The following is a 24,410-nucleotide window of genomic DNA, read 5'->3' as shown; positions in this document are numbered from 1 at the left end:
TTTGGTGCTGTCAGGACTCAGGTGAGTTGGGGCTGGTACCCTGGGTCATTCTCAGCTCCCCCAAACCCCCCCCTGCCTGTAGGGCTACAGCTCTGAGCACATCGCTGGTGGGTTTTCTGTCTGGTGCTGGAAACCATATAACTGAATCTGAGTGCTGCCAGCTCACAGCTGTGCTCCTGCATCCCTGCCCCAGAGTTTTTTACATCTCCTGCACTGTTTTTTTTTTCTGGGATCTTGGCAGTTTCCTTTACTTAACTGCATCTGACATGCAACAGTGTGGAACTCAGTGCAGAAGGCAGGTCACACTTTAAGTCCAAGTTGGTCACAGATAATATTATTACAAATACAACAAGTTACATCCTAGATGAAGTTTGCCTCTGTGTGCCTGCTCCTTGACACCCAAACCGTTCTGCACATAGTACGGTGTAAGTGGGGAAGCCTGTTTCTCTCCACTGGTGCTGGCTGTGCCTGCTTTTCTACAGCAGTGGGGATGGGGTTACACTGCAGAAGAGAGCAGGAGGAGGGACAGGTCCTGCCTAAGGGTCCTATCCTGTCAAAGTCACCCACAGTGAAAACTTCCATTGTCTTTTCCATGTCGGAACACAGGTATCTTTCCAGATACTATCCCACTCCCCCTTATGGAGAAATACAGAACTGGTTCTGAGAATCCTATGCCTGCAGCTGGGATTTGTCTTCCATTTGGGCTGTTTCTACAGGGGCAAGATATCTTTCTTAGTGTTTTTAGAAGTGTTTTGAGAGCAGATAGGGGAAGGGCCATGTGCTGAGCAGCACAACATGGAGCTGGGGAGCATCATCCTCTCGGGAACACCAGAAGCAGCAGGTGTCCCCTGGATCTTTGGCAACCCCAGGAATGCCATGCAGTACCACTGCTCTCCCACTCCTTGCTGCAAAGGCTTAATGGCAAAAGATGGTGGGAGAAGAAACCCTTCTTCCTCCTGCCAGACCCAGCTGATGAGAGCAAACATCCCCCTCCTGAGGCTCCAGTGATGACTGAACCAGTGATGACTGACCAGCCCGGCTGCTGCTTAAACCTATGGTTTTCCTCTTTATTTGGTTTTCAATGCTTTCTTGGACCCTTTTCAGGGCAACTCATTGATTCCACTGCTGAGCAGATGCTGTGGGCAGCAGGCACAATGCTGGCAGCTGGTTCCTTGGGGAAAAGGTGAGTGCAACAACTGTGCTTTAATATCCCATTAATAACTAGGAACAAAGCACAAACACTGCACATGCTTTCATTGGATAAAATGAAATGAACTCAGCTGATTTAGATGTTAGTGTTGCACAGACATGGCTATTCCTGCACTGGCTTCCTTATGAATTACTAATACCTGCAAAGCTCAGGACAAGCAGGTTTGATGCCTGCTGAAGGACAGAGGTAGTAACACCATATGTATATCGTGACACCAAGGAGCAAGGCTGCACAAACATTGGGTGCAGTGCTCATGCTCTAGAATGGGATTGCAGGTGCCAGGGTTCACCCCAACACTTTGCCATCCTCCACCTTGCCAGGGTTACACACAGTGGTGCCCCAGTGAGCTGATGCTGCTGTTTCACCCTCGGGAAACATGGTCTTTGGGGGAACTGGCTTTGGTAGCCCCCCCATGCTCCATCTGGGGAGCGCTATGAGCTAAATATAACTCTATGTAAGCAAAGAACTTCATTTTTAAGCAGGAGTAGCTTAAGCCAGTTTAAGAACAGCCGCTGAACTCTTCTGAGCTACTTGTCAGGTTTCACAGCCACTTCTTGCTGAACTGCCAGTGTTTTCAGCTACCCTTCAGGCATGCCACCACCAGCCCACTGCCCCCTATGGGACCCAGTGACAGCTGCGTGGTACAGCAAGGCTCCCCAAGCCTCCTTAAAGCCCTCCTGGGCTCCAGCTCTCCTGCCAGGATCCCAAAGTCTTGGGTGACTGGGGTATCATGGACCACACTGGTGAAACCTGCAGGACTGCTCAATTGATGCAGTTCACCAACTCCAAGTCTGCTTAGCTCTTTGATATCTGCCAGTGCTGCTGCTGAAAACTAGCCAAAAACAGGGAAAAAAGTCTGGGCTCATTTCCCTCGAGTGCAATACTTTCCCATGATGCCTATGAAGGGAGATGCTGGACCTGGCTGCATCTCCTGCACACAGGTGATGCTCTCCAGGCAGCAGAAGCCAGGGCCACCTCAGTTGCTATGGCAACACCCAAAAAGGAGCCAGGAGTTTAATTGCTTTTTCCTCTCAAAGGAAAGCAACTTGCTTGAAGAAAGGTCTCTCTTTTTGTTTCAGATGACTTTGCAGTGCCTCATGTTCACCTTCTTGGTGCAGTTCACAGCACCCATACTGGGCAGGATGCTTGAATGGGTAAAACCAAGAGATGGGACCAAAGCCGTTGATTCCTTTGCTCCACTATAGCGATCACCTAAGTTACTCTCAGGACAATTGTACTTTGCATTTCCCTGCATTGGGGGGGGGGGGGGGGGGGGGGGGGGGGAGGGGGTGGGGTGGAGTTTGACACTATCCAGAATACAGGGGGAATTGTGAAGAATAATTAGAATGAGTTTCCATAGTCTGATAACTGATTCTCAAAGTTGATGTTAGACCATCCCTCCACCAGCCAGCAAGGTTTGTGCTGTTCCTTGGCTTTCCACCATCACTTTTCTAGTTTTAACTCCTCCTTTGAATGCTGCTTCCACACAGCTACGTTTCCGGGCTCCTATTTAGCTTCTGTTAAACTTCCTTTTCACGCTTGATCCAGCACCAATTGATGGTAATTCCCCCACCAGCCCATGGCTGCTGGGTTTGGGTGTGCCACAAATCTCAGCAAGCCTCCTCGCAGCTGAACCTCTGAGCAGGAGGCACAGGTGACAGCAATGGGTCTTGCCAGTAAGAACATCTCCTGCTCCTGGTTTCCTGTAGGACAGGTGGCAGTTTGTACATACCTGGTTGTCAGTAGTTGTCATTGTGAGTGGCATGAGCTGCCATGTCTCCTGAAAACCTTTTCTGTACATGATCAGCTCTTCCAATCTACATGTACTTGCTTAGCGGTGAGGCTGGAGAGCTGCTGTCACCAGGGGTGGAAGCACGAGCATGGGCACTGACATGGCACAGGCAATGTTGTTCCTTGCCGCATCACTTTATATTGCTTACAAGCACTTTCCTAAAGATCAAGCTAAATGTTCTGCCTCTGGGTTTGTCTTGCTCTCCCCTGGAATGAGCAACTCCCACCTCTGTTCTGGAGCAGAATCCTAAGTCTTCCTCTATCAGCTGCATGCACAGCTCTGTCTTAGGCTTTTTCCAAAGCAAGATTGCAGGTTGATTCCTTCCTCAGTAATCACCCTTCAGTCACCAGTCATTTCCACACCTTGTGGCAATAAGGACAAATTAGTACCTTAGATGAGAGCAAGGTGCTTCTAGAAAATGGGTTTAATTTCTAATGGGGTTTTGACAAGGAGCTGTCAACCTTGGAGCAATTGGTTCCTCTGCTGCAGGTGTAAGAAGGAAAAGGACATAAATAGGCTAAACTGGCACATCCCTGTGCTGTGCACAGCACTGATACAGAAAAACACTTTCTAAGTGCAGTGGGAGGCACCTGGGAGGCTTTGTGGTGGTCCCTGCCTGCATCCTGCCTTTACTTATGCCAGGAGCTAGCAGCCACAGAGGGTATGCTTTTCTGGATTGCCCAGCGCCCTCTAAAGCTCACCAGCAATCCCAAGGGATTCAGAGGATTTTTGGTGCTTCAGAGACACTGAGCACACATCTTGGATGACTAAATAGTGGTTGTCAATGTACTGGAGACAACAGGAATCCCCTGACACATTCTGGAAGAGAGGATGGAGTCAGACAGCAAGGACCTTGGTAAACTGGGGCTGGTTGAAACCAGGGCCCAAAGACATCTGCTCTTTGTGTTTCATACAGGTAAGAAGAGCTGAACTGAACAGATTTGGCCCAGGCAAGTTTTATCTCCATCCATATATGTTAGAGTAGCAAGAATCTTTTTCTGTCTCATAATAGTGGCATTTTGCTATTTATGCCACGAGCACAGCAGTGAGAATAGGAGCTTCAACAGTTCGTTTCCTTAAGCTAAAGTTAAAACCATGGTCCCCCACAGGCACGGGTGACAGCGAACCGGGCTACGGAGCCTCAAACACCACAGGGAAGGATTTCCAGCAGCCCACTAAAAGGAATAGCACGAATTAGTCTGATCAGGTGGCACCCACTGAGTGCACCCAAAGGGTGAGAGCATAATCTCTCATTTAACCAGCCTCTGGCAGACATGGTACCAGCTTATTAGTAGTATTTCTTTTAATGACTCCAAGGCACAGTCTGAAAAGCTCTTGAGTAGTGAACCTGATGTCTGAACCAGAAGAAAAGGGGAGAAACTACAGCAAAATACAGGCATTGGAGATCTCACAATAAATGTTATGTGTTAGGGAAGAGACAAAATAGGAAGTCTTTAGAAATTGAAGTCTTGCCTGATCAATCATGGTCTCTGCATGAATGAAGATGTAACGCATTCCTAAATGGTCTGAAAAAGGGATGGATGAATGGATGAATACACTGAGATAAGGAAGTCTGCTGATGATACAAGATTGTCTAAGATGATCAGAGATGGGGCAAAACAGTCCAGAAGTGTTTCTCCAAACTGATGACCAAGCAATACAAATGTTAGTTATGGTGCCTATTATTAACTACAAAAAAAAAGGGACTCATAAAAAATATAGTTCTAACTATTCATACACTTTGGGGTCAAGATTAACACAATATTAAGATCACTTTGGGCAAAGGTCTGAAAATACCAGGTCAGTGCTCACCTTACACCACTAATAAGCCCTGGGAGAGCCTCCAGGTTTAGGATGCTACTGAGCTGGGTAAAAGGGTTCCTGGGCCTTCAAAACCTCCCTCTCGGGCAGAGCTGTCCCTCCCTGTGCAGCCACATGCCCATGTTGCTGTGCCCTGGCTGAATCACGTACACCATGATCACACTGTCCTGATGCAGACCCCTGGCAAACAGCTTCACAGTGCTGCAGGGAGCGTTCTGATCAGCCCATCGTGATCCTGCAGCTAGCACAGGCCAGCCACTCTGCCTCAGTGATTTGTGCACCTTTGGCCCAAGGCTGGAGACAGCACTAAACGTCTGCCACAGACTGCTGAGGGTGACGCCAGCGCTCTCTTGTCTTAGGTCTGGTACTGGCTTGGCTGCATCCGTCTTTCCCAAAGATAAATCATACTTTATTGCACGGTATTGCTCAGGACAAAAGAATCTCCTTAGGCACCAGGAGTTCAGCACTTAATACTCAGAGTAATGAATAGATTGACCAGGGAAGCTTTTTTATCCCTTCCCACTTTGTCTTTCCACTTTCTCCCTGTACACACACAGTCCAGCTCTTGGGAAGTACAGGGGTCTGGCAGGGTAGTGCAGGATCATTGCACAGTGCCCCTGGGCATTACAGGGAACAGCATCTGGAAGCCAGGCCAGTAGAGATGTGATTTGCCCCACTGGCATCATCAGCCCATGCAGAGTGGTTTTCCTCTCTAGGCAGTGACAGGAAAGGGAGAAACTCAGGACACATCTTGGGGTGCATCCAAGCCTCAGCTTACACCCAGGCTAATCAGTCCATCCCTGGGTTCAGGATGACCTCCACTTTCCATATGCAGTAAGCACTGTGAGACTTCTGGCTCCAGCCCTCCTTGAGCCATGGGCACTTGCCTGGCCCTGGGAAGGGGACATGGGCAGGAGCGCAGGGAGCTGGGCACACCTCATGCAGAGGTTTTTAGGGAGCCCTCACTCCAGCAGCCTGTCCTCACCTCTCAGCGGTTATGGATACTCCAGGGAATCTCTGCTGTGTCCTGCAAAGCCCTGGACTTGGTGGCATCAGGCAGAAGGATGCCTGGGCTGCTGGCAACTCATCTGCAGGGATGCATCCTGGGCAGGGTAAGCTGGTGCTGTCTGCTCCCCCCCTCAACTCAAATCCAAAGGTTTAAGAGGTTACATTGTCCCGGCAGGCACGGGTTCCCTCAGCGCAGGTCTATTTATTTGCTGGTAATAAAGAGATGTCCTCTCCCCAGCAGTGAAGTGTGCAGGCAGTATCCATGGTCTTGGGAAGGTCCCAGACCTGAAGACCTTGCACTGCTGAGGAGCAGGTGGCAGCGAACACCGACTCCTACTTTTGGGATTAAGGATGGAGTGCGTGAAGCGAGGTCCTACCGCGGGCTGCTGCTGCCACCTAGCCATGCCTGCTGCTCGGGCGCAGCGCAGCCCTCCCCACGCTCCGCTTTCCGCCTGTTTCCCATGCAGGGTACTGGGGTTTTCCTTTCCTTTTAAGGCCTCTGCGTTCAGCCCACCCTTTCTGAGATTGCTGCCATAGGTGCTGCTGTACCTGGGGCCAGGACATGCAGCTGCTTGGTGACCAAAACAGCGTGGGACATACCAGCTCTCCATGGCCATAGGCTGAGTGTCGAGGGGCCACGCTTGTTAGGTTACATCCTTCCACCCTCCGTGCCATGATGGACATGGGACCCAACAGATCTCCCACCGCCCTGCCCAGTGTCCTAATCCTGAGGCTGGGAATGGGTCTCTGCTTTTGAAGCTGTTTGTTCCCTACGACATCCTTCACTATCAGCTAACTGGGCAGGCTGACGGGCAGCACATTCAGCTGGGGACACAGGGAAACTGTTTCAGGAAGGTGGGATACTGTCTTGTGAGGGTCAGGGCTCCTGGGTGAGGAACCTTCTTCACACCATGGAGCAGGATGGGGCTCTTTGCTCTGGTAGCCTCACTGTGGCTTTGATTTAAAGTCCATTGCCACTTCTTGCCCTCCCCTTCTTTTTTTCAGGGGCAGGAATGGGTCTTCTCTCCTCAGCAGCTCCCCAGAGGCAGCTGCCCAGTTTAGATCCACTTCAGCAGTGGAGCAAGGGCAGCTCTCCAAGCAGAGCCCCAGCAGTGGGAAGGTAGCCAGGGTGGTGTTGGCAAAACCTGCTGTTGGACCGTGGGCAGCTGCCCAGCCCCACAGCACTGCCAGGCCTGCAGGGGAGCAGGGTGAGGACAGGCATGCTTAGATTGGAAGGGGTTCAGGAGGTCTCTGGCCCAGGCTCCAGGTTCAAGCAGATCAGGATCAGCTGCAAGATTAGCCCATGGCTGCTCAGGACATGTGCTCATCACATCCCCAAAGCCTCTGGCAATGGAGGCTGACCAGCCCAGCAGCAGCCTGGTCCCTTCCTGGCTGTCCTCATGGGACAAGATTCTCCTTGCACCCTGCCAGAACCCCTGGTTCCAGCTTGTGTCCACTGCCACTTAGCACCAGCAATCCTTCAAGGCTGCTCCACAGAAGACAGCATAAATCAGTTCCATGGATTTACTCCAAAACAAACCCCCTGACAGCAGCAAACTGAAATTAACCCCAGGAGCAATAGTGGAGAATAAAAAGCGTCACAGAAATAGCTACTGGAAGATCCAAGCCTCAGCCTGGGCTCCAAGCAGGAAGCTGGAAGGGCATTTGAGGTAATGTTTAATAAATAAAAAAAAAGAAAAAGCCACTCATTTTGAAGTTTTCTGTATTAAAAACCTCAAATCCTCTGTTTCCCATTTCTGTGAATGGATGGGAAAGGAGCCGTGTTTGTTTGGGGTGGTTTATTTTTTCTGAGCTGTGCAATAGTGTAATTATTACTCTGTGTATACTTTTTCCTTGTACTTTCTTATTTGCATTTGTTCTCCCTAATAACATCTCTCTCATGCTGCAGTCTGACATGGGGAGTGTGGGATCCATTTGAAAGCTTTCCATTCCTCTCCTCTTTCCTGCCTCCCCTGGCTCTGGCAGTGGGGACTTTGATGCCTTCTTTGCGCCGAGCTCACCTCGTGGGCTTTCCCGGGGCTGGTTTGTCACCGCATCCGTATCTGCGGGAGCATCTCCATTGGCCCGGGTCAGTGCAACGCCTCCGCTCCGCTCGCAGTAAGGAGCGATCACCCACTGGGGCATGAAGCCCGCACGGCGCATGCGGATGGGTCCTGCAGCACCTGCCTCCAGGGAGCCTGGCAAGGCATCCTGGCAGGCTGCAGGAGGAATTCCCCTCCTGCATCAGCAGCCTCCCAGCGAGCTGGAATTTCTTCTGCTTTTCACTTTGGTCAGACACTGTAATGGTTTAATGCGAGTTTTGGCTGCAGGGAAGCGGGACAAGTGTTGCCGAGAGGTGTTTATGGAGCTGCTGCAATGAAATGCTGTTGCTGCTGATGGACTGCAGTTAACAGCAAGTTAACTTGCTAAGCAGGAATCTTTTTATCTGGCACCATAATGGGTAATTTTCTTCTTGTCCTCACAGAAAGGGCAGCGGCACCTCCGTTATCCTACTGAAAACCACATCCATTTATCTTGTTTAAGCATTTTAACCCTGCTCCTTACAAGACTGCCAGTCTAGAGCTAATATAAGCTAGTGAGCTTAGTAGCCAAATATAAAAGGGTGATGCTTAAGCCCACTGAATGCCCTAGTCCTGTTCTTCTCCCAAGGCAGGGAACTGCATTTTCAGGAATAATACCTGTGGTTGCAAAGTACTTTGGGAATCCTTCATGAGCTGCTATAGTCGCCCTTTCTCAGCTCATGTTGTGGATGCTGTGTTCTCGAGGTACACAGACTGACCCTGCTCTTACCCAAAAATGGTAAGGTGTTGGTAGCAACCCAGCTGGGAGCATTGGTCTCTGCACTGTTGGTCTGAAAGTGTCCCTGCCTCTGCTTCCTTCCTGAATGGCTGCATGGCCTTGCTGTCTCTTGACTGTTTTCTGGACTGGAACATGGGAGTTGGCTCCATACCACAAAAGCAGGGTGAGCCAATTTGTCCTTTGCAAACCATTCTGAGGGCATGAATTGAAGACAGTGTAACTGGAAGGAACTTACTTTTTGTGAGAATACTGTAGGCAAGACTGGGACCAGCACCCTAAAATCAGGGAGAGGAAGGAAGGCTGATTTCAGCATGCTAATGCTTTTGGCTTTAGGGACAGACTAACAGACTGAGGAAAACTGTTGGTATAGTAGAAGTCTAAAGAAAGACAGGCAAATAAGGCTCTAATAGTAGCTGGACTTTAGTGACATTTACAAGACAACATGGATGTATGATCCCAAGAGCTCTCCTTCATTTGCCAGTGCCTGAGCATTTGCTTGTGATGCGGGTGGCCTCCCCTTACCAAAACAAAGGGGACTGAAGGGACCACTGTTGCTCATACCCATCACCGGCTCTCCAAAAGTGGCACTGCTGGGGTTTAGCTGCTGTAAAACCTCCCATTTGCACAGGACTCTAAATCTAGCTGAAGAGCAATAGCAAAGCTTGACAAAATGGGAGTCCCAGACCCATATAAGCTTCCTGTTCTCCATGTATTTTCAGGATAGTCAAATGCAGTGTTTTATACTAGCAAAAGGCAGATTTGAATTGGAGGCATCTGGAACATAGGCATTGAAACCGAACCATAGCCATTGAAGTACCAATTGCCCTCATACTGTAAAGAGTATGCAGGTGATGCTCATTAAAACCAGGGTCACTTATCTAGAGCGAATTACTCACACTTCTTTTGCTACTGATCAGTGCTTGTTTCAAGAGAAAATTAAAAATAGTGGTTATTACTGCAGTGATTGGTAACCTCTTTTTGACAACCAAATAGCACATTCAGCGGAGCTCTTCTTGCGATACTCGTGGATGACCATTACAGTTTTCACCCGAGAGGGCTGGTTCTGACCCGCAAAGCAAGCCTCCCCTTTCACTCTTGCTGCAGATCGGTGCTGCGCTCAGCTACGAGATCCGCAGGTGCTGCGGTGAGGTCTGTGACCGCGCGGCTCTCCCGGCTGCTGCCACGCTTCGTCCTGCAGATGGAGCTGTGCGGCCTCTGCTCGGCGCTGCTCCCGGCTGCCGGTTACACTGCGGGTGCTGCCATCAGCACGTACCCCCTGGTTCCTCACTTCCCTGCCTGCTCCCTCTAGTTCAGGATCCTTAAAACATTCCCACCCTCGATTTTCCATCAGAGGACAAATGTTCCCCAACCTTTGGTGGTTTATGAAGCCACATTTGCACCAAAGAATGCCAGCTGAACTCCAGTACAGGCCACGTACAGCCATAGGTGGACTTTGGATTCCGATCTCAAGTGGCTTCAGCCTACTCAAGAAAAAGCAATGGGGTGACAAGAAGCCATGCCCTCATCTGAGGGGGATGTCCTGCTATTTCCTACAGATATTACTTGTTTTCCAAGAGCGATCCCAAGAGAACTGGCACCTCCATTGCCAGTGAGGGACATTATGAGCAGGAACACCGCAGTCCCTGCAAACAGGCCAGCACCATCCACAGTGAGACACTCAGCACCATACAGACTGCGGTTTGCAAGCAGAAAGCTGAAAGGTGCAGACTTCTTGGCTGCAACTTTGATATTAGTTGATCTGATTATTCCGGCACTCAGCTCCTCCCTCCCCTATCAGACAAGCTTGCTCCAGGGAGGCATAATGATGATCAACAAATGTGACAAAACAGAGCAAAGGCTCTGATGGCCCAAGACTTGCAGAAGGGACATCAAACTAAACTATTCACTGCTTGCTTTGTTATAGCTTTACTGTCCTAGAATAAGCTGCTTCAGCTTACAGTAGGAAACCTATTTCCCTCATTTGGATGGGAAGGAATCCCCACAGTCACCATATGACTGATTCTTAGCACTTAGAGCATTTTAACACCAGTTTAAGTGGAAATGGACTCACTGAGATCCTGTGGAAGCCAAGAACAGGGCAACTGTGAGATGAAGGATACATAATTCAGTATTCCAAACCTCAAACCATCTACCTAGCATAATCCAGCTTCAAATGAGAAACTTGGTTCTTGCTTAAAAACACACCATAAAGATTTATTGCTCCCACAAGTACAAAGCCAGCTAGCAACCTCCCCCATCCCTTTAGTAAAAAAACACCCACAATAGATGCTCATGAAGATTAGTAATTGTTTTGAAGATTGAATGCTCTCCTTAGACATGGCTTGTAGAGCACCAGCTGAGGCTATGACATACACCATGGAAGAAGGTAAAGAACTGAGGTGAGCTGCACCTCTTTTAGGGAAAGTTACTAAGATACTCGGTGTGTTTTAGCACATCGCCTCTGTCCTGGCCTCCAGCAGAGAAAAGCAGATGTAGGGTGGGAGGGGGGTTTCTGAGACAAAACCTCATTAAATAACCAAACTAATCAAACTAAATGCAGACTGAAGGTAAGCGGCAGCCTGCCAAATTCCTCTGAGAAGCTAGTTAGCTGATGTAAGTACTTGCCTTCAACCCACCTGCTGGGGATGGTCTCCACTGGCTGCAAGTAGAACAAGCCAAACTGTGCCACTGGCCCACCAGGGCACCAGCTGCTAATGCAGGTATCACATAAGGTCTTACTACAGCTGTGCTCAACCATCTGGCTCAACCATCCCCAGCCTTCAAAGGGGCAGGTTAGAAAAGTAGCTACATGTTCCTTAGACAACCACAGGCTTTCCAAGAATGTTTTCTGCATAGCTGTTAGGTTTTTTCCATAATTCAAATGCAGTTAGCACTCAACAAAGCAACATCTAGATGTGAAATTGTTACAATATTACCATCTAGTTATCATTCATCACATCTGCTTTCATGGTAGGAATTATTCAGTTTCCACATGAAGCTGGAGCAACTGAAAGAAACCCTGCTGCATACACAGGGAGTTTCTTTAGGCTATCACTCCACTATGTGAATGTACTGAAGTTTGCACCAGTGTACTTCAGTAGCCAAACAGGCTACTGCATGCATGACAATAAAGGGCAGTGCTACTTCAATCACAATCTTGAAGCTAGGAGTGATGCTATTAAAAAAAGTCACTTGGGATGTTTCAAGACAATCAGGAATGACATACCCCCACTTATGTTTACCCTACTAGCTCAGCTCATGAAGAGTGTAGTCCCAGCTGAAAGCACAAAATGATTAAACATTGTCTTTCACAGCTGCTTGTAAGGAAAAAGCGTTATTTCTCACCCTGCTAGAGCCACTGTTTCTACCAGTAATGTTCCCCTTTGGATCACCTTTTAAAATGTAACACTAAGTTGGCTTAACCTTTACAGAGTTACACAATACATGAAGGTTTTCCTCTTTACACCAGGCATTTGCTAATGGCAAACAGAACAGACCCAGATCCTATACAGGCAAGTTTGTCAGACAGTGTAAGTGCATGAGGTGACAGCAAACTAGCATCAGGTTAAATAGAAGTCAGAACACTCCAGTAAGCAGACTCATTACCACCAACACACCCTATATTAGCTACTAGTATTTACTACTTAATGTCATCTTCACATTTAATCCAAAATCAGAAATCTAACAGGGTAGCTTGCGTTTTCATGACATTAAATAAGAGCTTCTAACTGTACTTCATGCGCAAAGTTGAGTCCTATCTCTTATCACCCAAGTTTATACTAAAGCCCTGGGCAACAAGGGTCGGAGAGTATTTGTCACTTACCACTCAACTACCTGAGTTTCAGCTTCTGAAGTTTTCCCATGACATTATTTAATCTTTGCACACATAACAAGCAGATTGTCAGAGGCAGCCATGCTGCCCGTGCCATATTGTCATTAAGGACTGACTACATGTGTTTAGATAGCCATCAGTCCTGGCCACAGCAGTTACAGGCCAAAGATGAATGAAATCAGCACCACGCTGAGCTTACAATATACCCATGTTAAGCCCATGTACAAGCCATGTTAAAGCCCATGTACAATAGCACAAATGTAATTCCCCAAGGATTTGTGTACCACATATTAAAAAGTTTCCCCACCCATTAAAAGGTTTCCTTCACTTCAGTTAGTTGGGAGGGTGAAGAGATAGCAATTGCATTATTCACTTATTAATAAGCTCTTGGCTTGCAGTCCTTGGTCTGCTTTCATACATGACACAAAGGTCATCTGTGACAGATTCATTTTCAACAGATTAGCCAAACACAGGTCCAGTTATTTCAATATACTTTATTTTAAAACAGGTAGGTCACAAAACACTAAGCTTAGCCCGTTCTGCCATACACAAGCTACAAATACTTGTTTGACAGTTGAGGGTCAGTCTTTAGTAGCATACATGAAAAGTGAATAAAAATCCATATAAAACAATATTCAAATAGTTTCCATAGGAACACAGATAATTGTGACCCATCTCCCAGTCGTTTTTGTTGCATTTATGCCAAACCTAAACTTTAAAAAACCACTTAAAAATTCTAGCAAGAATTAAGTTAATGGTCCCCCCAATGCCCTAAATTCAATTACTAACCTTGCAGTTAATTACTAAGTATTACCTATACATTAATACTAGCTGAAGCACAAGTTGCTGGATATTCAATTCCACTTTCCCAGGCACAAGAGAGTGGCAGACTAGCAACATCCTGCTCCTCCACTTCAGCTAGGAGCCCTCGCTCCTTGATCTGCTGCATTAGTTGCCTAGAACAAAAGAAAATTAAACAGTCACAAAGCGTTCCACTGTGATGTGCCAAAAAGGTAATGAAGTGCTTTTCTTACTGCCAGGGAGCATGAAATGAAATCTTTACTCATCATCCGCAATCCAGATGATATTACCAGAGGGGGAAGGAGGGTAAAATAGCTAAATAAATGAAGAAAAGGCAAAGTATGTGCAGGTCACTTACGGCTGGCTAGGTTTTAGGGCAAGTTGGTTTCCCAGTTTCTGGGTAGGATCTAGATCTACAAAGATGCACCTATATACCTGTAGCTACATTTATACCCCCATGCCATAGAGACTTAATGAGTTACTGCCCAATAGTTAAGAATTTCAGACCTATGCCACTGACTGTCCCTTATCCCACTCCCTCACATTCCTGAGAAACTTGAATCACATAAAGGTATGGATGACAGAGTAGGAATGTAGAGGAGCTGACCAGTGAGAGACACACAATTCCTTCTATACCCAGGTAACTTCAGCTGACTGTATTTTTTGATTTAGTTTCCTTACACTGTATGCAAGGCATGAAGTTGTGCTACTACATCCCTTATCCTTCACAGTTACCCAGCCTGACCTCATAGTAGAGTTGCTCCAGCTCTCTGGTCACCTTCATGGAACAAGTCTAGAGGAAGGTCAACAAGTCAACTTGCTGCTTATGCTGGGGGCCCCAGAGCTGGACACAGTACTCCAGGTAGGGTCTCATGACAGTGCTATAGAGAGCAAAATCACTTCCCTCAATTGGCTGTTCATCCAAGGCTGCAGCACCCTTTCAGCCTTACAAGACCACCTGCCTTTTCCATTTTGGCACAAAAATTCTGTGATACAAGCTGGCCCTTAACTCTAGGGGAAGTATCAATGAAGTTACAGTGAAGATCTTTCTAGGACAGGCTGAGAAAGTTAGATTTGTTCAGCCTTCAGAGACTTTCAGAGAAGACTCCAGGCAGACCTTAGAGCAGCCTTGCAATACCCAAAGGAACCTACACAAAATCTGGAGAGGGACTTCTTACAAGGGCATGTAGTGAAAGGGCAATGGGGAATGGCTTTACACTGAAAGAGGGTAAATTTAGATGACATATAAGGAAAAAGTTCTTTACTGTGAGGGTGGTGAGACACTGAGACACTGCCCCAAGAAGCTGTGGATGCCCCAGCCCTGGAAGTGTTCATAGCCAAGCTGGATAGGGCTTTGAGCAAACGGGTCTAGTGGAACGTGTCCCTAACCCCTGTCTAGTTCCAGGGGTAGATGATCTTGAAGGTCCTAAACCATTCTATGACAGTTATGTCTGCATAATGAAGCTCAGCATGCCTCACACAAAGCATTACATTTTAACAAACCCAGTACTATGGTGAAAAAGCTATTTATTCTCCTGCAGAGGCATTTTCAGTTCAGTTTGGAGTCTTCCGAGAAGCCTAAAAACTCCATTTGTTTGAGAAACACTTCAATTTACAGGAGGTTTCACTAAAGGAAAAGCAAGGCTCATTGTTTCCATCATAAGAGCTTCCTCTTATGGCAGGAATTCCCCGGAACTTAAGCACTTTCAGTAAATCAGAAAGCAATCTAATAGCAAAGTTAAACATGCTTTACGGTAATGCTGCTCCATCTTCCCATAGAGATCTAGTACTTTGCACTGAAGAATGAGCCAGAGCTCAACGTAAGGCATGGACTAGCTCTCAACTAAACAGACAGAGCACAATGTGAAGTGGCACTGTTGGATGTTCCCACAGCCAAAATTTAGCAAGCTATCAATTTAGAAAGCAGCATACTATTGGAACTGTTACTAACTGGCCTCTAAGAACCAGTCACAGAAGCTAAGTGTAAAGAATTATGTAATGATTTGGTATGTCGTGCAAGAGTGAAACTAGAAGCCCAGGATAATGAAAAGACTCCTGGAAATGAGTACATTGTAGAAAAGAGTAATTGGTACTGTTAGCATTGTTCTAACCACACAACAAAACACATTCATACAAGAAGGTTTTACAAGAGCTATGACACAAAAACCATGGCCCTGTGTGTTCAGGGACAGCCAACTGACATGGGCTGTTCAATATAGTCATCTTTATCAACAGCACTGATGGATCAAGATACTTAAGGTACTAACCATGCTGGTCTTGACATCACATAGTGTATTGTTGGCCTCTGGAATCCATTGAAAGTAGAAGCTGCTGCAACAGTATAGGCACCCATGTTTTCAAACAGGATCCAGTCACCAACTTGTAACTCTGGCATATTAAAACGCTCAACAATACGATCTAGGCCATCACATGTTGGTCCCCATATGCTGCAGGAATAGCAGCTGTCATCTGGTTTAGGCCGCTAAGGAAGAGAGTTCAGTATAATTAGTTTGACTGCCAAAACAGACCTTTCAGAAGTAGTATCATAATTAGTATAACATTCCAAAGAGGAGGGAGAGCTGCTTACAGGTCCTTCTCCACTCCAAGCTTTAAAATTAGTTCCACTGTATGCTTCCTAAGGCTAATGCCAGATTCTGGTAACATAAAGGCAGCAGTAAACTGAGAAGTGACTGCTGTGATAAGGGTTCTCCTACATCCATGACACATGACTGGTATGTGATATTTCTGACTGAGCTTACCTTTTGAAGAACTGGTTTAACATGTGCATGATCATATAGGATGCAGTTGAATGATCCATAGACGCCATCATTCACATAGTACATAAGAGTTTTGTCATTTGTATCATCTTCATCTGTAAGAAGTTGAGATATCAGTAAGAAATACTTGGAAAGAAACACAGTTGGCTAGAAGAAAGATTAGATCTAGATTTACATACCATCAGAACCTGTTTGTTCCTTTAAGACAATTTTTTTTGCAATGATGTTGACTGCCAGTGTGAATGCTGATGCAACATAGTACCGTCCCGGCTCTGCAATAATAGTTATTCCAGAATCTGAAGGGAAGTATTTATCCAGTGCTGGGTTGATAACACCTGTGATCTAGGGAAGAATCAGTTGCTGATATCAGAACTTCAGCAGTTACTCAAGTGCTATTCTAGAAGTCAGAGTCAGACTTCCATGCTCAAAATGATATACTGGTCAAATGTGTGATAAATATTAGCATATTGTAAACAATATTGATTATTTTTGCTGTATTTTCCCACTCAAGTTTTGTTTGCTTTAAAACCAGATACCACTTGCAACTTAAAAATTTAAGTGATCAAAGCACTCACGTTTCAGTCTAAGGAAATTACCCCTCCTAGACTCATAAAGCCAGTATTAATGCCCTGCAACTCCCCACACTTCAATTTTGACTTCTAGCCCACTTGTAGTTCTGCTAATCATGCAATAATCTGCAGCTTTCTGCATTCTAAAGACAGAAGGCTTTGTCCTCCACTTTCAAACTCAATCGCTTACATGAACAGTTATTTCCAAGGTCTGAAGTTAGTGACTAACCAGCTGCCTCCAACCACACCATGACTATGTCATAGAGCCTGATGACAACATCATTTGCTACTGACATTCCCTGTAAGCCAATACTACTCTATGAGAAGCCAGCTTTCATTAAGAGGTATTACAACTGAGACAATGTTAAGCCCACATCATGGTCAGAAATTCATTTTAGGTAACTTATTTGCTGACTCCTTGTACAAATATGTAACATTGTTTAACACCATGTTAGGTTAGACTGGTAAGTGTTCTGACAACACTGCTCCAAGGAGAAGTCTGTTAATACCCAGCCACCTTGTTTCTTTCTGAGAAAGAGAACTATTTCTGTGTGAAAGCAGACTGGAGAACACTGATCACTTCAAAAATGGTCCAAAAGCCAATTCTAAACCAAATCAAACAGATTAAGTCTGCTGTCATCCAGAAGGGCAGCATATTCTCAGGACTACCTTTTCACCCTATTTGGGAGCACTGCTAATCTAAGACTTCTTCCAGTTAATGTTGCACTTCAGACTATGCCAGTAAGAATCGAGCCTGCAATTAAAAGCTGCTTTACAAGCTTGATATCTCTGCATGCTTATGTAGTCATTTAGCCATGTATCTAATTTTCAGTTTTCAGAGTAATTCCTCTTTTCTTCTAAATAAAATTTTTGACCAAGCAAATTTTCTTCTTGAAAGTATGTCTGTATACAAATAAAAAACCCAAGATTTTGTTTAATCCAGATGGACATTCAGAATGACTCTACGACCTGAGAAGTTCTTAACATAACTATACCTCTTCAAATTTAAGCTTGACATCTTCAGAACCAGGGAAGCCACCACCAATATCAAGGAGATACATATTGAAGCCAAGTTCAGCCTAAAATGAGATTAACAGCAACACTGTCAAGACAGCAGCTCTTATTTTATCATTGTAGCTTAAAAAGCAATGTAAAGCCATTTCATTAGTACCTGGAATACAGCTAATTTATCATGTTCAAGTAATAAGACACTTGAGTTTGAGCAGCTGATTTTAGTGCATTTGTAAATGAGGTTTGCAAAGCTGATCTAAGTAAGCCATCAGGACCTCAAAAATTCCAACAACGTGAAATCAGCATCTTGGCTAGCTTTTAACCCACCAACAGTTTTACACTTGATTCAGGTTTTGCCACAACAGTTGATGAGTGGTTCTAGAGAAAGCAGAACTAGACTTACTCCCATATCAAACACACAGCGGGCATCAGAAATGGCTTGAACAAACGTCTCTGGGTCTGTACATCCACTTCCAACATGGAAACTGTGAGGAGATACAAAATATCAGTTGTTATTTGGCAAATTCATAAAGAAATTTATACAAAATTCAAGTCATCATATGCAGAGCCATCTCTGTCAGGTATACCACTTAAATAAATCTTATTTACTATGACTGCACAGCAATCTATCAACGCACCTTACTCCAATAATGGCAAGGTCAAGCTCTTTTGCACGCTCCAGAAGAAGCCTGCTAGTCTTAAGAGTAGCTCCAAATTTAACACTCAAACGACAAACTGCTTTGGAGTCATCAGTTGTAATGCGCAAGACTAACCTAGAAATAGGAGAAATGAAAGTTTAAGTTCCAGCACAAAAGACATCATTATCAGGCAATTATGAACTTAGAATGAGACTGAACTTAAACATACACGCTTTCCTGTACGTTTCTTCTTAATGTGCCAGTAAGCTACACAGGATTAAATTTCACTGGCTAAAAGCACTTTTCTTGTAGTTCTGCAGCCTATCTTAACTAACGAAGAACAAGGTTCAGATAACAGCAGATGTTTCTGTAACTTGGGAACCCAAGCAAGAATTACATAGAACAATTAGCATAACTTACTTGGCTTTCGGATGAGCCCTTGCAACTTTCATTAGTTCTACTTCACTATCAAATGTCATCATCTGTACACCACTGCTGGCAGCATGTTTGATTTGAGATACTTGTTTGCAGGGATTTGCATATATTATTCGCTCAGGAGGTACACCAATGCTTTGTATCAGTTGTATTTCCGTCTAAAGAGAACAGATTACACTTGTGAAATATATTTCTAGATGGATGATTAAATAGTGCAACAACAAAAGAAACACTGCATGGTTATGTTTAATTTTATATGAACACATCTTGTAAAGCTGAACATACCCCAACATCACAGATTAGAACACAATCAAGATCTTACCTTACTGGCGCAATCAAATCCTGCACCAAGAACAGCAAGTGTCTTCACTACAGCTCTGCTGTCATTACATTTGACAGCATAGAAGGGGGTTACCCGAGGAAGGGCTTTATGCCACCGCACGTGCTTCTTCACAATATCTCCAAGGTCAGCAACATAAAAGGCATCTTTATCATCCTAGAGCAAATACACGTCTTAGTTACAAACAATAGATAACAAGATAAGCATAGAGGTCAGCATTTGAGGAGGAGGTTGCCTTACAGATCATCTGCAAAGACAATTTGTTCCACTAGCTCCTAAAGTTTATGGCATCACAAAATGCAGGGATTTTCCTATCATACTTACAGAAGATGACACTTCATTTATTTTTTGGTCAAGGATATCCTTGGCAGTAAAGCCTTCGTCAAGGAAGGTGAATTCAAATTCTTCATTGCTGAAGCTACTCATGATTTCCAAGATTTCAGCTTTACGTAAAAGGATTTAAGACAAACTGTTGCTACAAAGAGAAACAAACAAAACAACATTCAATACTTCACTTAAATTCATACAATTTACATTCACTACTTCACTTTAATGTACCCATTACATGACCACTACATTGCGGTCATACAATTTACAATTATACAACTCCTACAGTGATTACTAATAGTGGCATAGATTAGGATTTTACATAGATGACAGATCAGATTTGATCAGAACAAGGAAGCACTCCACAAAATTATCTTGCTAGCTTGATTCTCCTCTGTTCAGCACCTGTATTATCTACTCAGCCTAGTCAAAGGGGGAAAAAAAGAAAAATCAAATAAATACTTCAGGCATTATTAGCCTAAGCCCCTGGAAGTTTCCAGTGTCTTCACCTCCACCTCCACATCAAAGCTGTTAATATTAAAGCTAGTGACAGTGGCAAGTGGGTAACTTTTAAAAGATACCCAAACTCTTGAGCATCTTGGTAGCTCACCAGTTTCTGGGAAAAGGCCTTTGTGTTACTACAGACAGAATCCAAGGATGCTACTGACTTCTGAGTAGTAACAACTCTCACTAGATCTAAACCAGTTCAGACTATGGATAAAACAGCCATGAGATGACAGCTTTCCTTGAATTTGCTGTGTTGGTGGTTAGAGCTTCCCTGTTATACCCATTACCTCCAACCTACACAAGGAACACCTCAGCTGTCAGGAGTGGCAGATATACACTAACAGTAGTACCTAACTGTGACCTCTTAACAGTGATCCCAATTAACGCTTTATAACAGGATTTTACAGTAGTCATACATAAGAAATATTCATTGTTAACAGAAATCTATCAGCCAAGTAGAAAGTCCCTTGAGAGCCAGAACTAAAAAGCACATTCCTCTGCCAGCCAGGACAGCCCATGAGGCCCATGACAAAGGGTATGGGCCATCCTTTTACTGGGTAGACCAAAGAGAGAATGGACAGTCTGCTCCATTAAGCTGTTAACTTGAGCAGAAGTGGGTGCTACCTTTTAAAGATCTCAGCCTTGTAAGTGACTCATAGGGAAGATATGGTTTCATGTAACCAGGTCCAGCCCTCTTCCTTCGCTCAGCATTTTTTACACTCAATCTAGTCATACAGTTTGGGACTGAAGATTATGTAAACTCTAAATTATTCTCTAACCTTTAATTACATCACCGTTCCCTCTATTTTCAAGAGGACTGGCTATAAACTGTATGAAAAGTAACTTGTTTTCTAGCTGTTACAGATGAATGAAGTTCTAACACAAACAGAATCACTAGTTCCATAAATAAGAATCCATGAAACTTTTATCTACTGAATGATTCTGAAAAGTCAGCACTTCAGACTTCAGCCTTCAGAAACATATGGCAGCTGAACTGCCAGTGTCAAGACCTACTTCGCATCTTTTGATCATTTCTCACTTAGAGACAAACCAGATTTGAGATTCAAACTAGATTAAGTTTTAATGAAATAAAACCCAACAATCCACCAAGCCTTATCCTCCTCCTGCTCATTCACATGCAGTGTTAATTCCCCCAGAAGCTGGATTAAAGTCTTCTCTTAAAAGCCTCTTTGAAAGAGCCTTAAGAAGCAGCAAATTAAACACTTCTCAGAAAACTGTTTGTTACTAAAGAGACACAGCAGAACATTGTAAGATGATTTCGACAAGATGTTGCAGTTTAGCAGAAAGCAGTTCAGGGACTTCCAGCTGTGGTTAAGAGAAGCAAACACAGTCAGGCAGAATTTAGTTTATCCTCCCCTCTGCGCAGAGCTCCATGAAAAGCACTTTTCCTATTAACCTCTACGATGGGAATTACTTCTGCTGGACACAGCAGACTGAGAAGTTCTTGCAAGCCTTCCATCTCCACCTTATTGCACAATTTTAACTAGAGTGTAATTACACATAATATAGACAGAACATGATCATGTAGATGCAAATTGTAGCCTCACAGTGTATATTTCTATTTGGACTACGTGCAAAGTGTCTGCAGCTTCCAAAAGAAAGGCAATTTGTGCTCATTTAGAAGTTACTCTCCAGAACATTCCCTTATTCAGCAGCTGTATTTAGACACAGCTGAGTCATGCCTGCAGGCTCTGGACTCAAACAGCGAACCCGCGTCTCGAACGAGCGCCCGAGGAGCTCCTGACCCGGGCAGTAGCAAGTCGCTGCTGACTGCTACCCAGCAAGGAAACCGCTGGCTGCCCTGCTCCCACTGACGGCCCTTCTCCCCGTAAAGCCATGCGGTGCTTAGCTGTGCTGCCTGACTGGGAACTGAAGGCTCTAATAGCCGCAGATGCTGCGGCACCGTAAGGAGGCACCTCAGTCTGCCCTAAGGTCGGCTTTACTAAAGCCTACTTCACCTTGCAGTTACCCCCGCTCCCGAGACCCCTCAGAAGAGCCGGGCTGCCGCCTGGGGCCAGGGATGCGCCGAGCCGCCCCGAGCCATGTTCCTGCCGCGCACCTGCCGCTCCCCACGCCGGAAACAGCCCGGCGGGGCCGTCCCCTCCCCCGCTCCCGGGACAGCCAACACCTCCTCAGGCGAGCGGGCCTGACCCGGAGCCTGCCTGCAGCCGCCCGGAGCTGCCTTCTTGCCCCGCACTCCCCTCCCTTCCCCGCCCCGCCGGGACTGGGGATTCCCCGGGCGCGGAAGGAGGGAGGCCCCGTGCCCGGCGGCAGCAGCCGGCGCCCAGCCCGGGCTGCTTGGCAGCGGCCCCGCAGACACGTGGCTCCGCGCCGGCCGGCTTCCGCCGCGCGCGCCTGCCGCAGCCCCAGCCCCTTCCGTCCGCTCCGCTCCGCTCCCCGCTCGGCACACGCCGCTCGCCTCACCTCACCTCAGGCAGCGGTGGCCGGAGCTGCTGTCAAGCCTCAGCAGCGGCGGCCGGTGCCCTCGCTCCGAGCCGCCTCCTCCTCCTCCTGCGAGCCGGGCGCGGTGCGAGGAGCCGGGCTGGAGGCGCCCTGCCGCCTGAGGAGGAGTGGGGCCGGCGGGGCGAGCGGCACGCCGCAGCTGACAAAGCTTCCCCGGCGCCGCTGCGCTCCTATATATAGGGCAGCCGGTGTCGCTATGGCAACGCACCAGCTCAAACCAGCCCCGATCGGCTACGACCGGGCAGGGACTCTGGCCAGCCGCTATTGTGACGTCGGCGCGAACATGCGCAGGGCGCGCCACGCCCCCCCCGTCCGCCCCGCCCCGAGCTCCGCGGTGCGCTGAGTGTGTCGGGTCTCTGCGGCAGCCGGCGGCGCAGCGGGACCCTCGGCCTGCCCTGCCCTGCCCTGCCCTTGTCCCGCATTGCCGTGTCAAATGCAGAGATGCCAAATGAAGAGCTGAGCCGGGGGGCTCAGAGAGTCGTGGCCATAGCATCAGTGGGGTGACACGCTGGAAGTGTCGGTTTCCCGCAAAGCCATCCCATGAGGTTCACGTGTTGGCAGTGGGCGCGCCCCGTTGTGGTGGTGCCTGCATCCGTGTCCACCACGGGGCTCACCCAAAACACTAGTCATAACACTGACCATCTTCTTCTCTTTGCTTTGACACCGATCCCTGTTTCAACTGTAAGGTTAGTCTCCCTGTGTCCTGCCTCGATTTAAATAAAAGGGCTTTGGTGGAAGTTGTAAGCAGGCATAAACTCCACTCTTCTAAATTTGTTTCTGCTTTAGGCCTGGAATGACCGCTTATTGCCCTTGCCTGGACAAGAACTTTCTGTCTCTCTTTAAAAAGTTCAAGTCTTGCCCCATGGAATGAGACTCCGTGGGGACCAAGCCCCTGTTCTGCCACTGTACGTGGGAGCTCTGAAGGATGGAGCTGCTCTTGCTATGCTGAAATGGAAACTTTTACCCCATCAGCTGTGGGGTATAAGAAAGCAGGAAACCTCCCTGCAGCATATGCCACAGGATGGATCCCAGGATGCTCCTGCTCCCCCCAAATCAGCGGTGGGTATTTTAACTGAGCTAGTGGCTTTCTGAAGGCAGACATTACCGGCCCCTGCTATTCCACAGAGCTGCCAGATGGACACTACATGGGGAAAACCCTCAGCATTGCTAGGGGAAAGGTGATGGGAGACACTGGCTGCTGCAGGATGCAGGGTCATCTCATGAAGGTGCTGAAAAGGCTGTGCCCACCAGCCTCAGAGATCGCTTCCTCCCCCCCAAGCCCAGCTGGAAAACCCACCATATTTCAGGCAGAAGTGGATCAATGGGATGTGCTTGTGTGTCGTCTCCAGACCCTTGGTGCTGGTGCTGGGCTGGGGAGGAGGGCGAGACTGGCACTGCACAAGAATGACTTCAAGGTGTAAAATAAAGGAAAACACCAAGATCAAGCAGATAAGAAGCAAAAGTCAAGGCGGGCCATAGCCAAGAGAAATGCCTTGGAACAGAGCTGGTTTTGGTTAAAACAGTGAAACGAAAGAAAGAACAAACGCTCCTAACAGATTAAAATATGTATTTAGTCTGTGTGTGGCCACAAGGGCAAACTGGGGAACGTTTTCTAAATAACAGCAAGCAGGCAGTGCAGGAAAACTGTTCCAGTGTGTGGCACCCACATCAGCTGGTCCCCAGGATGCTACATTCCTTTTACAGCTACTCCTGTTGCTGCACGAGCATTGCCTGTGCTAATCCACCAAAATCCCAGAGGAGTTTCACATCACCTCCCCTGCCAGATAGTGGGGCAAGAAACAGGGTTCACAAACCTCCGTTTTGGCTCCATGGGCGGCAGATATAATTTAAGTGTTGGAAAAGCAGCCGGAGAGGAAAGTGAAGGGCTGTGTCACCACTGCAGGAGCCAGCAGTTCACTTGAGCTGGCAGAAAAGCAAGGGCTGAGGCTGGGATGGGGATGGTGGCCATCACCCGTCCCCAGCATTCCACTTGCATCTTTCTGGTCATTGCTCCCCCTTCTACCCTCTGGTTAGGGCT

General features: G+C 46.7%; 1 protein-coding gene across 2 annotated transcripts; it reads right to left on the bottom strand.

The window, feature by feature from the left end:
* Positions 1–12,961: 12,961 nt before the first annotated feature.
* Positions 12,962–22,606, bottom strand: ODC1 (ornithine decarboxylase 1). Of its 2 annotated transcripts, none has more exons than XM_034060612.1 (11): positions 22,334–22,606; positions 19,379–19,529; positions 19,037–19,210; positions 18,700–18,872; positions 18,280–18,414; positions 18,045–18,126; positions 17,626–17,709; positions 16,241–16,403; positions 16,044–16,156; positions 15,552–15,766; positions 12,962–13,439 (listed from the first exon to the last, which is right to left on the bottom strand). In XM_034060612.1, the coding sequence occupies exons 2-11, from the start codon at positions 19,478–19,480 to the stop codon at positions 13,298–13,300; spliced, it is 1,383 nt and encodes a 460-aa protein (XP_033916503.1). In that variant the 5' UTR covers positions 19,481–19,529; positions 22,334–22,606; the 3' UTR covers positions 12,962–13,297. The 2 variants fall into 2 exon arrangements, with proteins under 2 accessions (XP_033916503.1, XP_033916502.1); XM_034060611.1 differs by having other exon boundaries at positions 22,339–22,605.
* Between the last annotated feature and the right edge of the window lie 1,804 nt (positions 22,607–24,410).

The sequence above is a fragment of the Melopsittacus undulatus genome, chromosome 3 (assembly GCF_012275295.1).
Source record: "Melopsittacus undulatus isolate bMelUnd1 chromosome 3, bMelUnd1.mat.Z, whole genome shotgun sequence".
NCBI lineage: Eukaryota > Metazoa > Chordata > Aves > Psittaciformes > Psittaculidae > Melopsittacus > Melopsittacus undulatus.
This window is presented reverse-complemented; position numbering and strand designations above follow the sequence as displayed.

Coding starts and splice junctions, on each gene's coding strand:
- ODC1 (XM_034060612.1), bottom strand. CDS start 19,480: ATGAGTAGCTTCAGCAATGAAGAATTTGAATTCACCTTCCTTGACGAA. Junction 18,415..18,699: donor AGGGCTCATCCGAAAGCCAA/GTAAGTTATGCT, acceptor TCCTATTTCTAG/GTTAGTCTTGCGCATTACAA. Junction 16,404..17,625: donor TCAAGCTTAAATTTGAAGAG/GTATAGTTATGT, acceptor ATTCTTCCCTAG/ATCACAGGTGTTATCAACCC.